The sequence below is a fragment of the Manihot esculenta genome, chromosome 17 (genome assembly GCF_001659605.2).
Source record: "Manihot esculenta cultivar AM560-2 chromosome 17, M.esculenta_v8, whole genome shotgun sequence".
Lineage (NCBI taxonomy): Eukaryota > Viridiplantae > Streptophyta > Magnoliopsida > Malpighiales > Euphorbiaceae > Manihot > Manihot esculenta.
This window is the reverse complement of record NC_035177.2, coordinates 24,204,318-24,224,700: the sequence shown is the minus strand read 5'-3', so window position 1 is coordinate 24,224,700 and position 20,383 is coordinate 24,204,318. Positions and strand designations below refer to the sequence as shown.

The 20,383-nt window shown below is 35.3% G+C and overlaps 3 protein-coding genes and 2 non-coding genes across 5 annotated transcripts; 1 reads left to right on the top strand and 4 right to left on the bottom strand.

Annotated features, from left to right (window-relative positions):
• Positions 1 to 462: 462 nt before the first annotated feature.
• On the bottom strand, positions 463 to 7,636 carry LOC110605207 (callose synthase 11). Its single transcript, XM_021743602.2, has 2 exons — positions 1,850 to 7,636; positions 463 to 822 (listed from the first exon to the last, which is right to left on the bottom strand). The coding sequence occupies exon 1, from the start codon at positions 7,179 to 7,181 to the stop codon at positions 1,860 to 1,862; it is 5,322 nt and encodes a 1,773-aa protein (XP_021599294.1). The 5' UTR covers positions 7,182 to 7,636; the 3' UTR covers positions 463 to 822; positions 1,850 to 1,859.
• LOC122722334 lies at positions 4,137 to 4,216 on the bottom strand. The gene has a single exon (XR_006349302.1). It is a non-coding gene; the product is annotated as a small nucleolar RNA J33 (small nucleolar RNA).
• Positions 7,637 to 8,678: 1,042 nt separating the features above from the next.
• Positions 8,679 to 12,065, bottom strand: LOC110605208 (pentatricopeptide repeat-containing protein At2g33760). Its single transcript, XM_021743605.2, has 2 exons — positions 9,668 to 12,065; positions 8,679 to 9,112 (listed from the first exon to the last, which is right to left on the bottom strand). Exon 1 carries the CDS (start codon positions 11,962 to 11,964, stop codon positions 10,198 to 10,200), a length of 1,767 nt encoding a protein of 588 aa, XP_021599297.1. The 5' UTR covers positions 11,965 to 12,065; the 3' UTR covers positions 8,679 to 9,112; positions 9,668 to 10,197.
• A 3,565-nt stretch (positions 12,066 to 15,630) lies between these two features.
• On the top strand, positions 15,631 to 16,863 carry LOC110604885. The gene is made up of 2 exons (XM_021743175.1): positions 15,631 to 15,855; positions 15,961 to 16,863. The coding sequence occupies exons 1-2, from the start codon at positions 15,631 to 15,633 to the stop codon at positions 16,861 to 16,863; spliced, it is 1,128 nt and encodes a 375-aa protein (XP_021598867.1).
• Positions 16,864 to 16,925: 62 nt separating this feature from the next.
• TRNAL-UAA lies at positions 16,926 to 17,008 on the bottom strand. The gene has a single exon. It is a non-coding gene; the product is annotated as a tRNA-Leu (tRNA).
• Between the last annotated feature and the right edge of the window lie 3,375 nt (positions 17,009 to 20,383).

Below are 20,383 nucleotides of genomic sequence, written 5' to 3'. Positions count from 1 at the left end.
CGAATAGAATTGTTGGTATTGTAGTTTGCTAATACTTCGAACGGTTCCACCTCATACAAACTGATTTAAATAACTTTTAGATTTACTTTTTAATTAGTCCAAAATAATTAGTATTAAGTTAGAATTTATATATTATCAATTGAATTGATAATTTATCAATTGAATTGATAATTTATCAATGAGAATCTTTCCCACATCAATGGAAAGCACTGAACTGCATGGCTACAAGACATGCACATTGCTCACTGCGATCACCTATGTGGCAATTTTTGGGGATCTAAGACGAATGTATTTGCTTAACTCCAATCATATTAAGTTTAGAATGGTGGATTTGCTTGCATGCTATTTGCACCAAATGCTATATTATTACGAGAAAACTAAGTTAGCATTTGATTTCCTGTGGACCACAATTATATTTGGAGCTCGAAAATATTGTGTAATTCTCAAAAGATTCCTCAGCTGTGCTGCATAGACTACCTCGTTAGTTGTTATTAGAGCTGCTAAATTAAGGACTTGAGTTTAATCTGTGCACAATCATATACCTTTAACAGGCTAGCATGTGAACAAATATTTACATGATTATAATGTGAATGAACATGGGCTACACCAAAACGCCCATCACTCACTTTCAAGCAAGAACTAGCAGAAAGATACTTGAGCAGCATGTAGCATGCGAAAACTAGCAGACAACTGCAAAATCAGGACCTTCATTTGGATTATCTCTTGGAACTGCAAGGCAGAACTGCAACCACCTTCTCGGCCCAGGGAAACACAGTTGAATCATCTACCCGTGGTTGTACAAAACTAGTCCTACTGAGAAATCTAAATGTGAAAGAACTTCGTTAGAATTACATAATTACATAATTCTTATATTACTAACAAGCTCACATGCATAACATAGTAAAATAAGCACCGAGAGAAGAGGACAGCAAATCATGTAAAAATTCCAATTACACGGTTGATCCTATGAATATTGCATTTTGCAGCTCAACAAAGAATTCCAATTGTCCGTTAATTCTCGTACCAGCAGAGTTCAATCCTCACATAATCTTCAAGCCATCAAAGAACAAACTTAAATTCAGATGTCAAGTATCCATATCCTCAGTAACATCCACGAGTTCAATACCATAAACATGTTAAAGCTTCTGCCAGAATAGCCATGTTTGAGAGAATGAAGAAGATGAAGTGTAAGTTATCTCCCGCCGGCAACCAGCAATAAACAAAATGGTGCGTGGAACAAAAGAGGAAGTTAAAAGCTGGAGCAAAACAGCACACTTCAATGGCTCTTAAATGAAACAGAGCATTATGAAGCATACGACGAGCATTGTTAACAACCAGCAAGAGTAGCAGGAGGAAAAAGAAGATCAAGTTCCAGAATCCTCTGGAACACTTCAATGGCGGGGAAGTTTGTTAGACAGTAACACATGCTCTTTTAATAGACCACGTAAAGCTTGGGAATGAATGAAGCCGTTATTTTTTACTCCATTCTTCTTCCTGTTTCATTTAACATCTTGGTTCAAGTTCAATCAGTTGAAGCCAATGTCAATTAGTTACTAACCTTAAGCAGCCTATTTTTGACTCTTCCCTTCTCTCCTTTAGGCACCACGTACAAGGTGTAAATTAGTTTTGGATTCATCAATATTTTTATGGATAAACATGTTCGAAGCAGCAGCAGATCACCAAGAAACAATTATTATTTTGTAGTTCAAAATATAACAATAAGACACCAAACAGTAGGCAAAAACAGAAGCGATCCAACTCAACCTCATAATCCAGCTAATGAGCATTGACAGTAGAATATCTCAGAAATAAATTTTGAAGAAGAAGAAGAAGAAGAAAATAGAAATACCTTTCATCTGTCAATTGGTCTTTTTGCCACTAAGAATAAGAGATATCTGGAGTCCCCTGCTGAATGCTTCATTAAATAGGATCCTTGTCTGCATCGACTGGAATCCAGGCAACCACGACAGAAATGCAACAGGAATCATCACAATCACCCCAAACAGCATATCATACAACCGAGCCAAGGAGACCACAGTGTCCCACACGACAGTGGACTGCAAAAATGGTCTAAGGACCTGAGCAATACATATGAGGCCCCAGCCTGTAGGAATAAATGCCAAAAGACTACTCACAAGATCAAGAAATATAAAGTTTGTCAACTCCAGCAACAGAACTATCACAAAGATCGTAAGTGTAATGACTATAAGCTGGGTTAGCCGATATTTGATGTGCTCCTTTGCAGCAAATTTTTCCTGAGCATATGATAAGCTGACATAAATTCCAACAGCTGCAACCATGAATATCCAAGATAAAAGGTAAACAGCTATATTGGTGTTCCCACCAGTAATGTTCAGATGATACACAACACCATACTGGAAAAAGAAGAAACGAAGGTCCAAAATTATCTCCAACAGCTTTCCCCACAGACCTGTTGTTCTCAGATGATCCTGCTCCTCATACCACCATGTTTCCCAGCTTTGATCTGCTTTTGCCAACACTCCCCTAAACCAAATCCAGTTCATGAAGTCTTCAAAGTCATATACAGTTTTTAGCCAATCAAAGCCAGAAGGATTGAACAGAAAGGGGGATATTATCCACGAAACCACAAGGAACCAGCAAGAGATTGTCATAATTATGTAAACAAAAGTATTTGTAGCCAGATCGCTGTAGGAAGCATAAACTATTAGAATGACTCCAAGCTCAATTGCCTTCACAAAATGGCTTCGTGCAAATAGTCTATAGTTCTCAGCAAAGCTCTTATGCTGCACCACGAAACCGCGTCCAGTGGCTCGGTATTTGGCACCTCCATGAAGAATAGTCCGACCAAAGAAATGGGAATGAGTTCCCATGGAGAACGTGTAAAAAAATGAAGCTAACTGCAACTGCATTGTCAAAAAGTCCCAAACAGCTGGAAGGAACCCATGCTCGAGAGCGTTCTCCACAATCATAGGGAGCGCATTGAAGAGGCCTAACTGAATAATGAACTGCTGATTCAAAATTGTGCCAAGAGCCTTATTTTTGTTACTATCGGCCATTGCATGACCCTCTATACCACTGAGAGCAAGATAAAGACGGCCCCAGAGAAAAGTATAAACAGTCAGCACCACAAGCATCATGTTGAAGTAGAATCCTACGGTGGTGTAGAAAAATGAGAGCATACGAAAGAAATCCAATCTATGGCCCAACCGATATACATCTCTGCTCAAAACCTGCTCACCATTACCACTTGCAACCTTTGCCTGAAACATTGAGACCTGATTCAGCCCAACATCCCTTCCTTTACCTACCTGTATATATTCATGGTGTGTCACGTTTCCACCTCTAAGTGTGCAATTGAAGCCAGCAAATATATCCTCACTGATGTTAATCACTCTAGAAGCCTTGCTAAGTCCACCTCGAGGCACAAACCAAAACCTATCAAACACATCTGGATGACCATAGTGCATTCGCACCTTTAAAGGGTTAGCAAGGACACGCTGTCCAAGTGTAACAAAACTTGTCTCCTGAGCAGACATGAACCAAGCAAGTGAGGACACTGAACCTGTGAAAATCTTCTCTCGCACACCTAAAATGGTTGGCCTCCTAATTCCATAATAGGTCTTAAATTCCTCCAGCAAATTGCGCATCTTGAGTGCCTCCTCAAAATAATTGTCCTGGTTCATGTCAATGGTCTGGACTGCGTCACCCCGAGTAAAGATTATGGCATGGTTCTGATTTTCAGGTTTGCCTTCTCCAAGCTTCAAGGGACCAGGCAATCTGATCCGATAAATCTCAACTTCCCTCTGCAGCTGCTGATCATACTTGACAAGAACAGAGTAATACTCAACTTCATCCCTCCCCAAGTGAACTTCATCAACATATGCAACTCGAAGAGCCTCATTGTTTTTCATCAGATTTAAAATCTCCTCAGCATGAGCATCTCCTTTTGCCTTTTGCTGCCCATACACTTGGCAGGAGACTACATATGTGAATTTCATTAGAGCACTCCCATACTCATGCCCTTTAAACAAAAGACTCACACTACTACTTGCTCTGCTCAGTTTGTGCAATGATGGTGGCTTAACTGTGTTTAGACCATCCAAACAGCGGTTTTGCTTTGATGAGTGATGAGAAGCAAGTTCTTGTGTTCCCGTCCTTATGTCCATCTCAGATGCAGAATCAAGATATGAAAGCATCTTAAGAGCTCTGTAGTAATACATCATTCCTCTCACAGTGCGGGCTAACGTCTGGCCTCTATATGAAGCCCAAAGACGAAGATCCCTCGACTTTGTTTCCCAGATATCATCATCATCTTCCATTCCCTCTCTATACATTCTCTCCATGAAATTATTCCACTCATCTTCATAGATCTTTTGCAGATAAAAAATGGTAGAAATACCATCCTCATTCTGCCGTCGAAGCATTTCTTTAGGAAAACACACTTCCTCTTCATAATAGGGAGTCAGGACACTGAAAGCCATCATTTTCTCAACAATAGGTGCTCGAGGCATGTTCATGAAGAGTGAATTGCTAAAAAAGGCAATTCGTCGTCTTGCCTCAATATTCTTTGGGACATTGTGCATGGAATCTCTAGAGGTAAGAATTGTGTGCAAACGTCGTAAATGCCTGTTGAATAACTCATCTTCAGCATCTGGAAACTCAATAGCATTCTCAAAGAGTAACCCTTCATCAGTGGCAGCACCATGACAGGCTAGACCTTCCTGCCTCAATTGCTCAATTTTCCTTTTTCCCCTTGGAAAGTCTCGTATGTAAAGCTCATATAATGCCTGTAATATATTCACTGTCTTGCTTACATCCTTCTTCTGTCCGATCAAAACCTCAACAAGTGATATCAACTTGGAATGGAAACGTTCTAGTTGTTTCAGATAGTAAGCCTCACTGACCTTTCCAAACTGAATGTTGTTGTCTATTTCACCAAAAATTCTTTCAACAATAGAATGTTCTTCTGTGCCATATCTGACAACTGTAAGAAGTAAATACTTGGCGCTATCATAGGCTTCAATTACAGCACACCGCCTATACTCACTTTTGCTTATTTTCAACCAAATCCACCTGTCAGGTGCATCTGCAAGCTCTTGAGCCTGATTGAGAGCAAGCAATAGCTCATTGCATAGCAAAAAACATGGCCATTGAATAACCCTAATGTTCCAACTATTAGGTGGCAATTCTAAGAGCTCATGCTCTCGATCGCTGATGATATCTTCTTCCCGAAAAGTTATGATGATCTCATTCCATATCAAGGCAAATCTGGTTGCCTCCACTTGGTCTGATTCAATCTTCTTGTAAGATTGACCGAGCCCATATCTTAGTCTAAATCTGTGGATTGCATCACGGAGCCTCTTCACCAGGGTCATCTTAGGACATAGAGACTGTTCTTCAGGCATGAGATTAAACTGCAAGGCGCTGGCAAAGAACTGAAATCTAAGCCGAAGTTGCTCAGTGTTTCTAATTTCACCCAAGTGTGAAAACAACCCAATCGTTGCACCAACAAAGGAGGAGAAAATAGAATACCAGATTTGCAAATCCATAAAATATATTAGTAAAACTGGTATCCAGATCAAAACAACAGCAACTCTGTTACTACTACCAAAAAACTCATGCCAATTGTAATTGACATTCCTAAGATTCAGAAGGACCCTTGTCGGAGCAACCAGTGGCTTGATTTGAAGGAAATAGCTGAATGTAAATTTTGAAGCCAATACTGCAACCCAGAAAAAAGTATACTTGACATTGTTCACAAGCCCTTCCCTCAGTCCACGCCCCACAAAAATCCGTGTATGAAACCACCATGTTAACACATACAAAATACTCCAGTCCAATTCCTCAAGCACATTCCTTATCCAAGGAAGCACAAAGAACACTAAAGCCAGCAGCTCTGGGATAACAAACACAAGGACAGCCTCGAGAAATGTCACAATTCTACTATTTGCTTCAGAAGACCAAAACCCAGCGGAATTCTTTGCACTCCAAATCCTGGCGTAGAACACCCCAAACACAACAGTCCATGTCAAGGCAACCATACTTTTTAATACCATCCTCAACCCCAGCAACACTGTGTCCCTAGAAACCAAGCTATACTGCGTCCCCGCGTCAAGAATGGATTGTAGAAATCTAAGTCCACCCCAGGTGATGAAACAAGTCAATAACTCAACCTGCACATCACGCCTCTCCAATGCCTGCCATGGATACTCGGTACCCTCCCAAGCAACGATAAAACTAGCCTGCAAAAATAAAACCAGCAAAACCCAGAGCTTGTCAAAGCTCCTAAATACATTCCAAAACGACCTCTGCTCCACAAATCCAGTCTTGCCGATTCTCTTACTCTTCTCAACCTTATCAAAATAATTGCTCCCAAAATTAATAGGCCACGACAGCTTCCTAAAACACCTCCTGCTCCAAAAGAACTCGTTTAGATCATCATAATTCCTCCAAGCCGAATGAGGTTTAGTCCCATTATTACTACTATCAACTTCAGTCTTTATCGTTTGGTAAAAAGGGATAATAATGGACTTCAAGAACGCACAATCACCATATATTGAAGGCAAAAAAGGCCTACCAGTGTTGGGATCAGGCCATTCGTCAAGAACTTGGTTTAGTTCCATAGCCATGTGGTGATATATATAGCATATACACTCGGGCATGAACCGGAGATTACCTGATTCCCCCCATATTAGAAGGTAGAGGGCAACGTACAACAGCTCACGCCGGAGGTCATTGCTGTTACTGCTGCGCCTAGAAAGAGCTACTTGGGATTTTCTGCCGAGGTAAGAGCACCAAGAGGTGTAGTTACTCAATAACTTGCTCCGGAAACGGCGAAGGACCTTATGGTCCAGTTCGTCGGGAATCGCGGGCGGTGGTTGCAACCGCATTTGGGAGTTGGCTAAGTGGAGCACCAGGTGCTCCCTCTGGTTCCGTACGTTGTCTCTTTGAAACCCGAAAAGCACTCCCAACCAGTCCATCAAGTCCATACGCGGGTCCCAAGTAACAAACGGCAGCCTCGGCAGGTTACTGACATCTCGTAGTGCGGCAGCGGCAGCTCGAACCTCTGGATACCGAAGGGAGGGATGGTCAGATAGAAGGTCATGGATAGGGATTATGTTATAAACATCCGGCAATGGCGGCGGTGGCGCGTGGTAGGCATTACCAGCGCGTGCAGGCACTGCAGGTCCCCGCCTCATGGAAAATGACTCCGCAGAAAGTTTCTATCTGTTGTCGTCACTGTCGAAGCGTTTTTGCTTCTGTTTTCATTTCCAGTGCTTCTGCTTCTGCTTCCTGCACAGCATAGCAAGTAGAAAGAGAGAGAGAGAGAGGGGTTGGCTTCAGGACGTAAAGGAGCTGAAAAGCGCAGGCAGAAAAAACGAGTTTTTATGATAAATGCACACAAGAACCCAAGCCAAAGCGAACTGCAGAAAGCACTTGAAGCAGAGCTCTTTTTTTTTTACAATCTGGAAGTTTTGGGATTTTGACCACGCGCTTTTTAAAGAAGTGAGAATCACGAAGCAATCAATGAGGTGAGAAGTGCTGAAATGGTAGGGTGCTACCGTGGGCAAAAGATTCTGAGGAAGAAAGAGGAGAGACGCAAAAGCAACAATAATGCATTGGATATTCAAGCACTCTGCTTTTATGAAACGACATCGTACGGTGGATTTTTCATTTCATAATGGAACCAGAGAGTAAGAATATAGACGTTAAGAATGTCTGAAATCTGTAAGTAACATTTATTGGTGGGCCCATTTTATATGGTTTGCTGGCGGAATTTGAAATGAAAGTAGATTTTTTTATAACGGACGTTTGATCAAGTGACCTTTTTGAAGTGCTTCAGTGAATCATAATTAAAATTAGGAAGTTGATTTAATTAAGTGGCAGAGAATCTCTGCAGCCATCGGTTGTATATTTTTGTAAGGTTGTGGCAATTGTAATGTAATAATTTTAGATAATAAAGTTCCAGTCCATGTGGAGTGAGGCTGCAAACATTTGTAGACAACACACATTCCTAAGTTAGAATCATGTAGACAGCCAGCTAATGTGGTCGTCATGTTTTTTCTTTTCTGTTGTCACGTGAGCAATCCTCCACCGTTGGATCTGTTCCTATTACATTCAACGGCAAAGAATCTAGATAATTCCCCATATCCCATTTATGACATATCACTCGGATAAAAAATGTTGAGATTCACATGAATTAATATATTATTGGCAAAAATAGCCAACTTATATATATATATATATATATATATATATATATATATATTGAAAAGAGAGAGATGCCAAAATGAAATGATATAATAAACAATTTGGTGTCCCATCATCTCACAAGGTGAGATTTCAAGGATAAAAACGGAATATTGAATACGAAACAGAACGGTGAAATATTTACCTGGCTGAAATATTAAATATATCAATGGGATTTTGATGTGCTAATTAAAGCAGCAAGTTTATCTGAACAAGTTACTGGATATAGCGGCCAAAACTATAACAAAAAGCTTACATCACTTGTTGAGAAACAAAGTTAGATTTGCCGAAACGGAATAACAGTCAAAACTGAAATCCCGTGTCATGCGGCGGCTATTTGCTTTCCGGGTATGGGAAGTGAGAACGCTTGCTGGATTGTCTAAGGTTTTTCTTTCTTTCTTTCTTTCTTTTTTTCTTCTCAAAGGATAAAATTCATTGAAAGTTGGGTACCAATAGGCCTAGAGGCCTAATTGCAACAGGATTCCAGAGGATTAAAAGTAAAAACTCCAAAACCCAATCTAAATAAAAAACTCAATTCAACCCTAGTGAATCGGGTACTTAAATCAAAAGAGAAACCACGTTTATTGCAAAGACAATGTCGCAAGATCGCATCGTAGCCAAGGAAGGAGTTACTCCAACTAACCTCTGGATCCGCTGACACCTCCAACAGTAATATGCATGGATGAAGAGAATCAAACGAAAATGCTCTCTTCCAAAGCAAGAAGAGTTGGCTCAGGCCTGTTCACTGTAGCTTTTAACTTAGGGGGAGCCATCAAATTGTAGTAGCAAGCAAGCAGCGTCAAAGCTCAACTCTTGCTTTCAAGTCATAGTCGAAGATCTAGGAGCCAGCTGTAAATTTTAGCACCAATGGCAAAAGGACCTGCAAGGAAAAACAACCTCAGCAACCCAACAACATAGACTTTAGGTAGGGAAAACCGAGGAGGCAGAGCCCAAAGCCTCTCAATCTCTTATAGCTAGAGGAGGTTGCCATCAAGGATGAAACTTTACCCAAACACTTTAATCCTCAAGGATGATAAAAACCGATTAAGATTATCTCTAAGCCAAAGCACAAGTAAATAAAAATAATAAAAATTAGAAACCCAGAAACAAACATGCAGATTCAAAAGAGTCTCTCACAGACAGTAAGCTTGAAAAAACCAAAAAATAGTTACATCCGTCTCAGAAAGGAAGGGACAACCCACTTGGGTGGAGGGAAGCCGTTGAATGGCAGTCCATGTGGGCTAAACCCTAGGAAAAGAAAAAACAAGAAGAGAAAGAAGGATTAACTCGGGACCAAGACAGATTGGTTGTCTAAGGTGTAACATCAAAATACTGGTTCAAGTATAAGCTATTAAGCCTCAGCTACCAATGTGTAGCAATCTACCAGAGTGTCTCTGCAAAGGTTGCAAATGAGTTTTGCCCAATTGCTGTTTACCTGTTCCCAGATCTCCAGGACTCCAATAATCAGGTTAACTGGAAGGCAATCTCATGATAAGTCATTAAGTTCCAGAACTTCACTCACGAGCATTACAACATGGAATTGAAAAACCATGATTAATTTTCCTTAATTACATGATAATATAGCCCATTTCCTCTGTCCTGTGGACAACCAGTATGTATATTCATTCGGAAAGGGAACAATTCTTGCTTTCGAGTGTTATAAAAGTACATATCATGTCATCACATAACAGCCAACCTCATCCATGATCCATTTCTTGCAACAACTGCATAACCAAAATTGAGGTTGTGCAAACAAAACTGTACTCTGCTTCCATACATTTCAAGCTTCTTTTGTTTGAAATATAATGACTCAGAAGCACTTTTTTATTATCCAAAAGAGGCACGAACATCATAGTGCCATATGTTGATCAATTGTTGTTGTATTTGAATGTATTTTTTTTTCTCTGTCCAAAAAACCTAATGCGGCACCAACATAAACAAATGCTAGATAACGTATGGTGCCCATCACCAATAGTCTTGACATGAACATGAACCATCCTTGAAGTGGTGGAAACGAAGCTTATCCCGGACAATAATTTCTCTATTACCAACAACTGAAATATACTTAATTGCCCAATGGCAGTCCTCGCACATTCGAAGGTTCTTTATGATCCTGATAGGAGCTTCATGCCTTATTTTCAAAAGACCAAATGCTATTGCAAGCTTTTCACTGTGGTACCTAAGTGCAAATTCTCTTTCCTCCTCTTCCAATTCATGCAACACTGATTCAGGTACTGCTGCATAACCTGCTTCTCTACACCGTGACATCAGTTCATCTAAATATCGATAAATTTCATTTGTCTCGGGGTGAGACTTGTCACCCATGCTAAAGAAATAAGTCTTATTATCAATTTCTATTGTGCTATAACCAACTTGCTTCTTCAAACTTTTTTTTATCATAATGTTTCTAACCATTTCTACTCGATCCATTCGTCCTGCCAAAGCATATATATTAGATAGCATGACATAGTGACCTGGATTTTCAGGTTCAACATTTAATAGCTGCTCAGCAACTTGCACGCCAAGATCTAGATTCTTATGCATCTTGCAAGCCCCAAGCATGGCTGTCCAGATAGCTGCTGCTGGCTCTTTAGGAACTTCTTCATTGATAAAGCTATATGCTTCATCAAGGAGTCCAGCACGCCCAAGCATATCTACCAAACAGACATGATGCTCCACGCCTGGCATCAAGTGATACTCTTCTCTCATGCTTGCAAACACCCGGCGACCTTCTTTCACCAGCCCTGCATGAGCACATGCAGACAAAGCAGCAACAAATGTAATGCTATTGGGACATGGACCTCTCCTTCTCATTTCATCAAACAACTCAACAGCCTGGTGAGCAAAACCATTCATTCCATATCCTGAAATCATTGCTGTCCAAGCAACAACATTTCTTTCATTCATTGAATCAAAAACTTCCCTTGCTCTCCCTACATCACCACACCTCGTATACATGTTGATTAACGAAGTACCAAGCACGACATTCAAATTCAAACCATGCCTAGCGATGTACTCATGCACCCAACATCCCATGCCTAGTGCCCCCAATTGAGCACAAGCTGATGATAAACTCACCAAAGTGGTAGAATCCGGCTCTATACCTGCTTCCCTCATTTTCTTAAACAACGTAATTGCATTCTTCCCATACCCATTTTGCTCGTATCCTGAAATCATTGAATTCCACGCCACAATACTTCTGACCGGCATTTTATCAAACACCTTCCTCGCATTGCCCAAATCACCAGACTTCCCATAAAAAGCGACCAAAGCAGCCTGCACATAAACATCCAAGCCAAACCCATTAACCAAGACGTGGCCATGAATGACTTTACCAAGTTTCAGAAACGACATGTCAGCACAGGATTTTATTACAGACGTGAATGTATAATTTGATGGCGAGATATTACAAAGGAGCATACAACTGTACAAGTAAAGGGAATAAATAGAAAAGTGAAATTTGGATGTGGATTTGATAAGGGAATTGAATAAGAATGAGTCAGGTTTTGTAACAGAGAGAAAGATTCGATGTGTGTAGCCAATGGAGCCAGCGGCGCAAGCTAGATTCAGAAGCTTTGTGAGAAGGGATCGGCTGCGACCAGAGCCCGATACGATTATGTGGGCGTGCACTTGCTGCAGAGGTTTGAGTCGCGGACCAGCCTGGAGAAGGAAGTGGTGGGTTGGAGTATGCGGAGTAGATCGAAGGGTTTCGTTTCCATGGAAATACGCCATGGAAACGAGAGCAAGGGAGGGGACGTTTGAGCAGCGACGATGCCGTTGAACTTGTATGAAATTTTGGCGGCAGGAGCAACCTCTCGTTTTCTTCCACCAAATTAAAATAAAAAAGAAAAAGTGAAACAATTTTTTTTTTCAGGTCCAAGAGACAAAATAATCAAACTTCTTGGAAAAATAACATTTATATATTAATTTTATTTCTTCAATAATAAAGTTCAAATTTTAAAATTAATTATTTAAATTAAATTTAAAAAAATTAATAATAAATCATAATATAATAATTTAAATTAAATTAAATTTGAAAATTTTTACTGTAATTATAATATAATTATTAATGTTTTATTTTATTAATAAAATAATCCTCTAAAATAAATATTTTTTATTTTAGTTTTATTCTTATTTATTATTATTAAATTAAATTATGCCCTCTTTTATTAATTATATTTTTATTTTTAATAACTAAAAAATTATGAAAAATAATTTTTAAATTAAATTCTTCATATTTTAAATTTTTTACCAAATATTAAATAATAAAATAATACTTTATTTTAATTTTAACTCTTAAAAATTATGTATATAATTTTCAATATTATTAAATATCAACAAGATAATTTATCAAATTTTAATTAAAATGTTTATGCTCAATATTCTATATTAAATACATAAGTTTCAAGAGTTAAAAAAATTCTAAATATTGTTAAAATTAATTTTAAAATATTTTTTTTATTATTATAATATGTGTTAATAAAAAATTAATATATGTTAAAAATTAAATTAAACTTAATATCCACATTTCTTTAATTTTGAGAAGGGAAAAATAGTGAAGTTAAAAAAAGGATTATGTTGAATTTAATAGGTGTAACAAAAATTAAAAATATCTATTTTTAAATAATTATTTTATTAACTAAATAAAATTTCAAGCACTATATTATAATTTATTATTAACTTTTTTAAATTCAATTTAATACAATCTTAAAATTTTAATTTTATTATCAAAATGTAAAGTTTAATATATAAATATAATTTTTAATAAATATTTAGATTATTTTATCTAATATATTTTATTTATGAAAAAAAAAAGTTCAAATCCAATTAAAATAGAAAAGAAATTGAATCATACTTAATCATCACTAACTCAAATTTATAAATAAAAATAACCATATAATCAAAATTATTATAAATAAATGTGAGATTTAGAGATAATGTGGATATATTAATTATTAGTTCAATTTAAAATGAATTTATATAAATAATTAAATTATCTTGTATATTCAAATAACCGGCCATTTTAATATTAAAATTAAATCATTTATATTCAATTTTATATTTTTAAATATTTTTTATTTTATTATAATTATATCATATATTTTTTCAATTAAAATTTAATTTTTTAAAATTACTCTAATGTTATTCTATACTTATTTATATTCTTAAAAAATTAATGAAATTATCACATTTTATCATGTCAATATCATATCACCATACTAATGTTAAATATTAATTATTAAAAAAATTTTATATTTAATTTTTATTATAATTTCATCTTATAATTTTATTTTTTATCAATTTATATTTTATTAATTAAATTTTATCTTTTTAATATCCTACCAAATTATTTTTGGAGATTTATAAAATTATAAAATTATTTTTTTCACTATTAAATATATTTAAAAATTACTATTTATATTATTATTCAATTTTTTAATTTGTATCAATAATTTTATAATAATAATTTTTCTTAATTTTATTTTATCTATAATTATTATTAATTAATTATTCTTAAATCTATCTAATACAATTTAGTATTATTTTTAAAATTATTATTAAGAAAATAATCTTATTAAATATATTAATTATATAATTCAGTTTAAAATACTAAAAATAATAAAATAATTTTTAAGATATTTTTTAAATTATTTTTTTAACTTTTAAATATAATATTAATCTATCACATTTTTTTAAAAATTATATTAATATTTAGAGTAAATTTTTAAAAAATTAATAATATATAAATTAAATATTTAATTATCGTCTCATTTGATTAAGAGATTAAAAATATATAATTTATTAAAATTATAAATTTAATTTTTATTTTTCCATTTTTTAAAAAATATAAATAAAATGAATAATTATAAAAAAATTATAATTCTATTTTAAACCTTTAAATTATTATTAATTTTATTTTAAAATTTACTCCCATTACATTCAATTCATACGGAGAATTATATACAATCCATTAGTTTTTAACGATACAAATAATAATATAATATAATTAAAATAATTTTTAAATATTAAATATAAAATATAATTATAATGAAATTAAAATTACATAATTTTTGGCTCGTTAACTCAAAATTAAACTAAACAGAATTGATTAAAAAACTAAACTGATTAAGTTTGTTGATTTTTTCAAATTTTATAATTTTCTTTAAATTATTTATGTAAGGGAATTGTTATTTGAGATATATTTTACGTGGCCTCTTACGCTAAATTTTTTTTAAGACTTTTTAAGAAAGTGATTAGTTGGATATTAGCAGTGATTGGGCCTGTTGACTATTGTAAGTCTAAGGAAATTTTGAGTTGTATTTTCTCTCCTCAATTTAAAGGGAAATGAGAATTATTGTGATAAATAGTGCGCATTCGGTCGGTTCGGTTTAAAATTGAATCGAATCAAATAAATTAAAAATTGAAACTTTAGTGTTTATAAAAATCAAATCGAACTGATTTTGATTAGAAACCGAATCGAACCGAATTGAATCAGTCTGATTTAATTCGATTCGATTTGATCAGTTTCGATTTTTAATAAATTTTTTATTTTTTACACTTTATTTTTAATATTTTAAATTTTAATTAAAATATTTTAATTTTATTATAATTTTAATATGATTTAATTTCTTTATATTATTGAAAAAACATATTATTATCACTAATCGGTTCGATTTGATTTTTTTATTTTTTCTGATCAAAATCGAACCGAACCGAAATAACAGAAATTTCTGAAATTAAAAACCGAATCGAACTGAAATATATAAAAAAATCGAACTAAATTTTTAAATCAATTCGATTCGGTTGTTTTTTTTATTTGAACCGAATACGGTATTGCGAAGATCGTATAAATTAGATTAGAAAACTAAACTGTTTAAGTTTATTCAAGTCTTGTTGATTTTTTAACATAATCCGAAAAGTGGACACCGCTAATTATGTCCATTGGATTTAATATGGATATTTATTCACTGAACTATCCGTTTTAAATGTTTTATGACTACTGTACTTAGAAATTACAACGCCGTCGTTTAACGTCGAGCTCTATAATGAAAAGGTCCTTTAAACTATATTATTTTAAATAATTTATTATTTTCATGGTTTTAATTAAATAAAAAATCAATTTCTAATTAATATATTTTAAATTTTTAACAATAATTCTAATATCAAATACTATTCTTTCCCTCAGCATTTCTGTTCTAACTTGGATTTCTATTCCCACTTGGATTTATCATCCTATCTCAGCCGTTCGATCGATTGACGCCTTGGTTCGGTCTCCATCTTCCCAAATTTAATATAATCTCAGTTTCTTTCTGATCAAGATTGAGGTTGTGCTTACTGCTTAGGATTTTCACGGCGCGGTGGCAATAGCAGCATAGGGGAGGCGTGCGGTGAAACAACATGAACGCTAATGTGAGCCCGGCTTATGCCAAAAAGTTGCAGGCGAGAGGTAAGTCCCCTGGTTGGGCTGCCTTTGACCTCAAGCAGCGTCAGGAACAAAGTCTTCAACTTCAACAAGTCGGCGATGATCCTTTTCCACCTCTACCAACCACGAGCACCACCTCTATTCGATCCTGTGGAAACCCACCGAGCAACAATGGTTTTTTTGCAGGGTCTTGTTCATCTGTTTCACTACCTTCCGCAGATTTTCGACGCATAGCAGAGAATACTAATTGCAATACATCTACCCGAGTTGGTGATTATGGTCTTGTTGAGGTTATTTAAAAGAAGAAACCTGCTTTTGCCGTCAATCGTCTTAAAGAACTTCACAGCTGGGCTGACGAAAGCTTGATCGAGGATGTCATGGCCTCTGTGAATAATGATACTGATAAGGCCACAGTTTTCTTAAAAGAGATGATTTCTACTGACAACTGCGAGGAAAATGGGGAAGCAAACTATTTCTCTAACTGTGAAGATGAGAGTGTTTTGACCTCAGACCTTGCTGCAGAGACAGCTGATCTGAGCTCTACTCTAGAGGATTCTCTTCATGCTGCTACAAACACTAAACTAAATCTGGGGCACTTGAGATCCTCTCCTGTTGAGCCTGAATGGGAACAGCAAGATGTTTACTTGAACCATCGAAGAAACGCACTAAGGATGATGAGGTTAGCAGCTCGGCATTCCAGAGCAGTCACTAATGCCTTTCAGAGAGGAGATCATTTTTCTGCCCAACAGCACTCATCAAAGGCTCGTAAGGAATGGTTGGATGCTGAAAGACTCAATGCTAAGGCAGCTAAGCGAATTCTGACTATAACAAACAGTGAAAATAACCCATGGAAGTTGGATTTGCATGGTCTTCATGCAGCAGAAGCTGTTAAAGCCTTGCAAGAACATCTAAATAAAATTGAGACACTCCTTCCAAGGGATCAACCAGTATCACCAGGTAGATTCAAGACACTTGAGCCCTTTAGTAGCATAGACATGGAAAACTTGGATAAACAACAGACAGGATCTAGGCATAGAACAGCTTCATTACTAGTGATCACAGGTGTAGGAAATCACAGTCGGGGTGAAGCTGCAATCCCAACAGCAGTGAGAAGTTTCCTTAGTGAAAACAGATATCACTTTGATGAAGCAAGGCCTGGTGTAATTTCTGTTCGCGCCAAATTCCGTCACCCACGAATGATCAGTTAACTCAAATATCTCATTATGTTGCTGAAATACCCTAAAACTGAAAAAAAAAAATTATCAAAATTTGCAGGCTGTGGGGTTCGAACCCACGCGTACTTCTGTACAGAAGATCTTAAGTCTTCCCCCTTAACCTCTCGGGCAAACCTGCAACTTGCAGAAAGGCTTTCTATTTTAACTCTTATTATAATATTCGGCGTTATATGTGCACTTTAAAACTTGAAAAAATTAAATCAATAATTTTTCAAAGTTGAAAGTGGAATAAAGTTTTCATGTTTTATGCATCAAGAATTACATTATGAAATTAAAAGATGAAATATTATATTATATTAAATATTAAGGAGATTCTTTTTAATAATTCTATATTAAAAATTGTTGCTTTCTTCTTTTTTTTTTCATATAATACTTTTTTAAGAAAATAACTATAATTAAATATTACTTGAATCACAGGAAATAATACATGTTACTTTCGCAATTCAGCTTGTTTGAAATTTATTCAACTTGTGAATTAAAATCTTGTTTCTTCCAAAAAATAAAGTGATTAGAGAGTGAATTAGACACTTCAAATAAATTTTCAACCATTAATCAATACTTAATGAAAAATTATGGTTATTCTCTGATATATTTATGAGCTATTGGATTAAATTTGTATAATTTGTTTAATAATAAACATTGATAAGGCAAAATTCATTTTATAAAAAATTAAGTTACCTTAGAAATTTCCTAAAATTAAATATGGATAAGCAAACACATTCACATTTATTGTCCGGAACCAACTAAAGCACTTTTCGGGCTGGATAATCATCCTGGCCCAGAGCCCAAACTTATAACGTTAATGGGCCGATCAAAGCGGGCTCCACCTCGCGCTATGCGGGTCATTCCCCCTTTCAGTAATCCTGAATCGCTGGCGCGCTGCGCAAAAAAGAGGGAAAGATCCACGTCATCATTCCCGCCTTCCCAAGTCTGCTCGCTCAATAAAAACTACCTTGCTTCCTCAGTAACTAACTATACCATTTTGCATCGGTTCTCCATGACTGTAATCTCATTTTCTGGCTGAAACCTCTTTCTAGGGTTTCTCTCAACATTCTCAGGACTCGCCAATTAAGCGTAATCATCAAAAGAAATTCTGTAAACACGGAAGAAGATAAGTAAATACCTCATTATCGACCATTAATCATCTGAACAAGGGCCAAAAAGAGCCATGGATGATGACCATGAGTATGATCAGCCTCTAAACGAGGATGAAGAAGAAGATGACAGCGAAGAAATTGCGCAGGAGGACGTATGGACAGTTGTCTCTGCCTATTTCAAAGAGAAAAGTCTAGTGCGTCATCAGCTTGATTCATTCAATGAGTTTATTCATAATACAATGCAGGATATCGTCAAGGAGTATGCAAATATTGAGATTCGGCGTGAAAGCCAGCACAACCCTGGACACCAGTCTGATTTCGCTGAGGTACTTGAAAATTTTGTTTGAGAAGAGGAGTTTTGGGAGCTGTGGTTTGTGTTTTGAGAGCTAATTTCGCTGAGGTACTTGATAATCTTGTTGACAGTTAGTTTATTATCTTTAACAGGGTTGTTATCTTTCATTCTAAAAATTTTTTAAAGAAAAATGTATCATTGATCCCTCAAAGGCTATGGATATGTCATATATTGCAGAGAAATTGACTTGTATGTTTGGCTAGCTCTCGCTATACGCTGAGCGTTTTTTTAATTTATACATAATTAAAATAAAAAATTATAAATTCACATCAGAATTCAAAAATATTTTTGAATTCTGTGTACTAAGAGAGCCCTCAATGAAAAAATATTTAAAAAAATTTAAACATTAAATAAAATTAATATTAATCATTTTATATATTATTATAATATAAAAAAATAAAATAATTACTAATTTGGAAAAAAAAGTTTAAGACGAGCAAAAAATTTTAAAATTTTAAAATATTATATTTTTTAAAAAATATTAAATTTTATTAACTTTTTAATTACATTTATCTTAAAAAAATTAAATTTTATTAAATCTTAAAAATATTTAAAAAAACTTAAACATAAAATAAAATTAATGCTAATCATTTTATATATTATTATAATATTAAAATTTAAAATATTATATTTTATAAAAAATAATTATTTTTAAAACTATCGTTTTAAAAGTTTCTGTACAAATTTATTTATAAAAATTTAAATATATAGATTATGTTTATTTAGTTTTATTTAATTTTATAATTATATTTTAGAGATAAATTTATATAAAAATATAATTAAATAATTTTTTAATTGTATAATTTATGGGTGATTAAAATTTTTAAAAAAATTAACTATTTAATCTCTTAAATAAAAATACTAATTAATTAATTTTTAAAAATTTTAAAATTTAATTAATAAATTTTTTAAAGGTATAAAAATTAAATAAAAATTATATTAAAAATATTATTTAGTATGAAACACCTTATATTTTTATTTATTAACATTTAATATTTAGATAATTAAATTTTAAAATAAGAATTATTCTGCTAAAATTTTCAATACATATTGATGATCTGAGATCCAATAGAATAGGGTTTTACAAGGGTTTTGTATTACTCAATAAGGCTTAAGCTTTCTGAGGAGGGGACTCCTCTTTTATACATTGTCTTGCTTGCTGGTGACGTGTAAAGGTCTCTCTAGGATTGGGCCACGCGTCTCTGCCATGCGGATTCGGAGGTACTAGGGTATCAGCCGCCTGCTCCATGCGTAACGGCCTCTGATTCCCCTCGTGCGTACGTTCGAGCGGATCTGCCAGGCTGTCTGGTGAATATTTTTATGGATCCTGGGCTGGGCCGGACGCTAAGCCTGAGTGGAGAGGATGGGTCGAGTCCGGCCTTGAGGGTTGGATGAGCCAGGCTTGTTATGTGTATCAGGTGTGTGGGCCTCTACGTCATGGGCCTTGGGCTGTGGTCAAGCCCCTGGCCCGGGTGAAGGAATCCAACGGTCATCAATTGCCCCTTCACCTTCTCGGCAGTTATTGCTCCAACTGCCGAGGGGGTGAATACCAAGAACTAGTATGATCGCGCCTGTTCGGGTTCAGGTGCCTTAATAACATCCTTTCATCTTTCAGTCGTTGCGCAGCTTCTGAATTCTATCTGCTCTTTTCTCTTTCTGTCTTTTTTCTATTCTTCTTGTCCTCTGCCGCCTTTGCTTTTTTTGTCATCATTATCTGGACATCTCCTTTCTTTCCTTTCCCGTGAATATCTTTTAAGAATCTGACATCACTGGCTTAGAGTCTAGTGTAGCTCTGCCCCGTGCTAAGTCCTCAGGCTCCGAGTATATATCAGCGCCAGCTTTTCTTCATTCTTGAGCCTTCTGTTGAAATGAGAAATTCTTGTTTTATCTGTGGCAGGTCTATTCGACGCCTTCTTCAGACAGATTGCCTTGTGCCCCAGAGGTTTGCTTTGATTTTGCTCTTATCATCTTAAGGGAGAACTGTTTCTGACTTGTCTCTATTTTGAAACTTTTTGCAGTTCCTGAAATAAAAATGGGTCAATTC

Bases quoted from the DNA above. Each gene is read 5' to 3' on its own strand.
- LOC110605207 (XM_021743602.2), bottom strand. From the start codon at position 7,181: ATGAGGCGGGGACCTGCAGTGCCTGCACGCGCTGGTAATGCCTACCAC.
- LOC110605208 (XM_021743605.2), bottom strand. From the start codon at position 11,964: ATGGCGTATTTCCATGGAAACGAAACCCTTCGATCTACTCCGCATACT.
- LOC110604885 (XM_021743175.1), top strand. From the start codon at position 15,631: ATGAACGCTAATGTGAGCCCGGCTTATGCCAAAAAGTTGCAGGCGAGA. The intron at 15,856-15,960 runs GTTTCACTACCT...ATTTAAAAGAAG, and splicing joins TTGCAGGGTCTTGTTCATCT to AAACCTGCTTTTGCCGTCAA.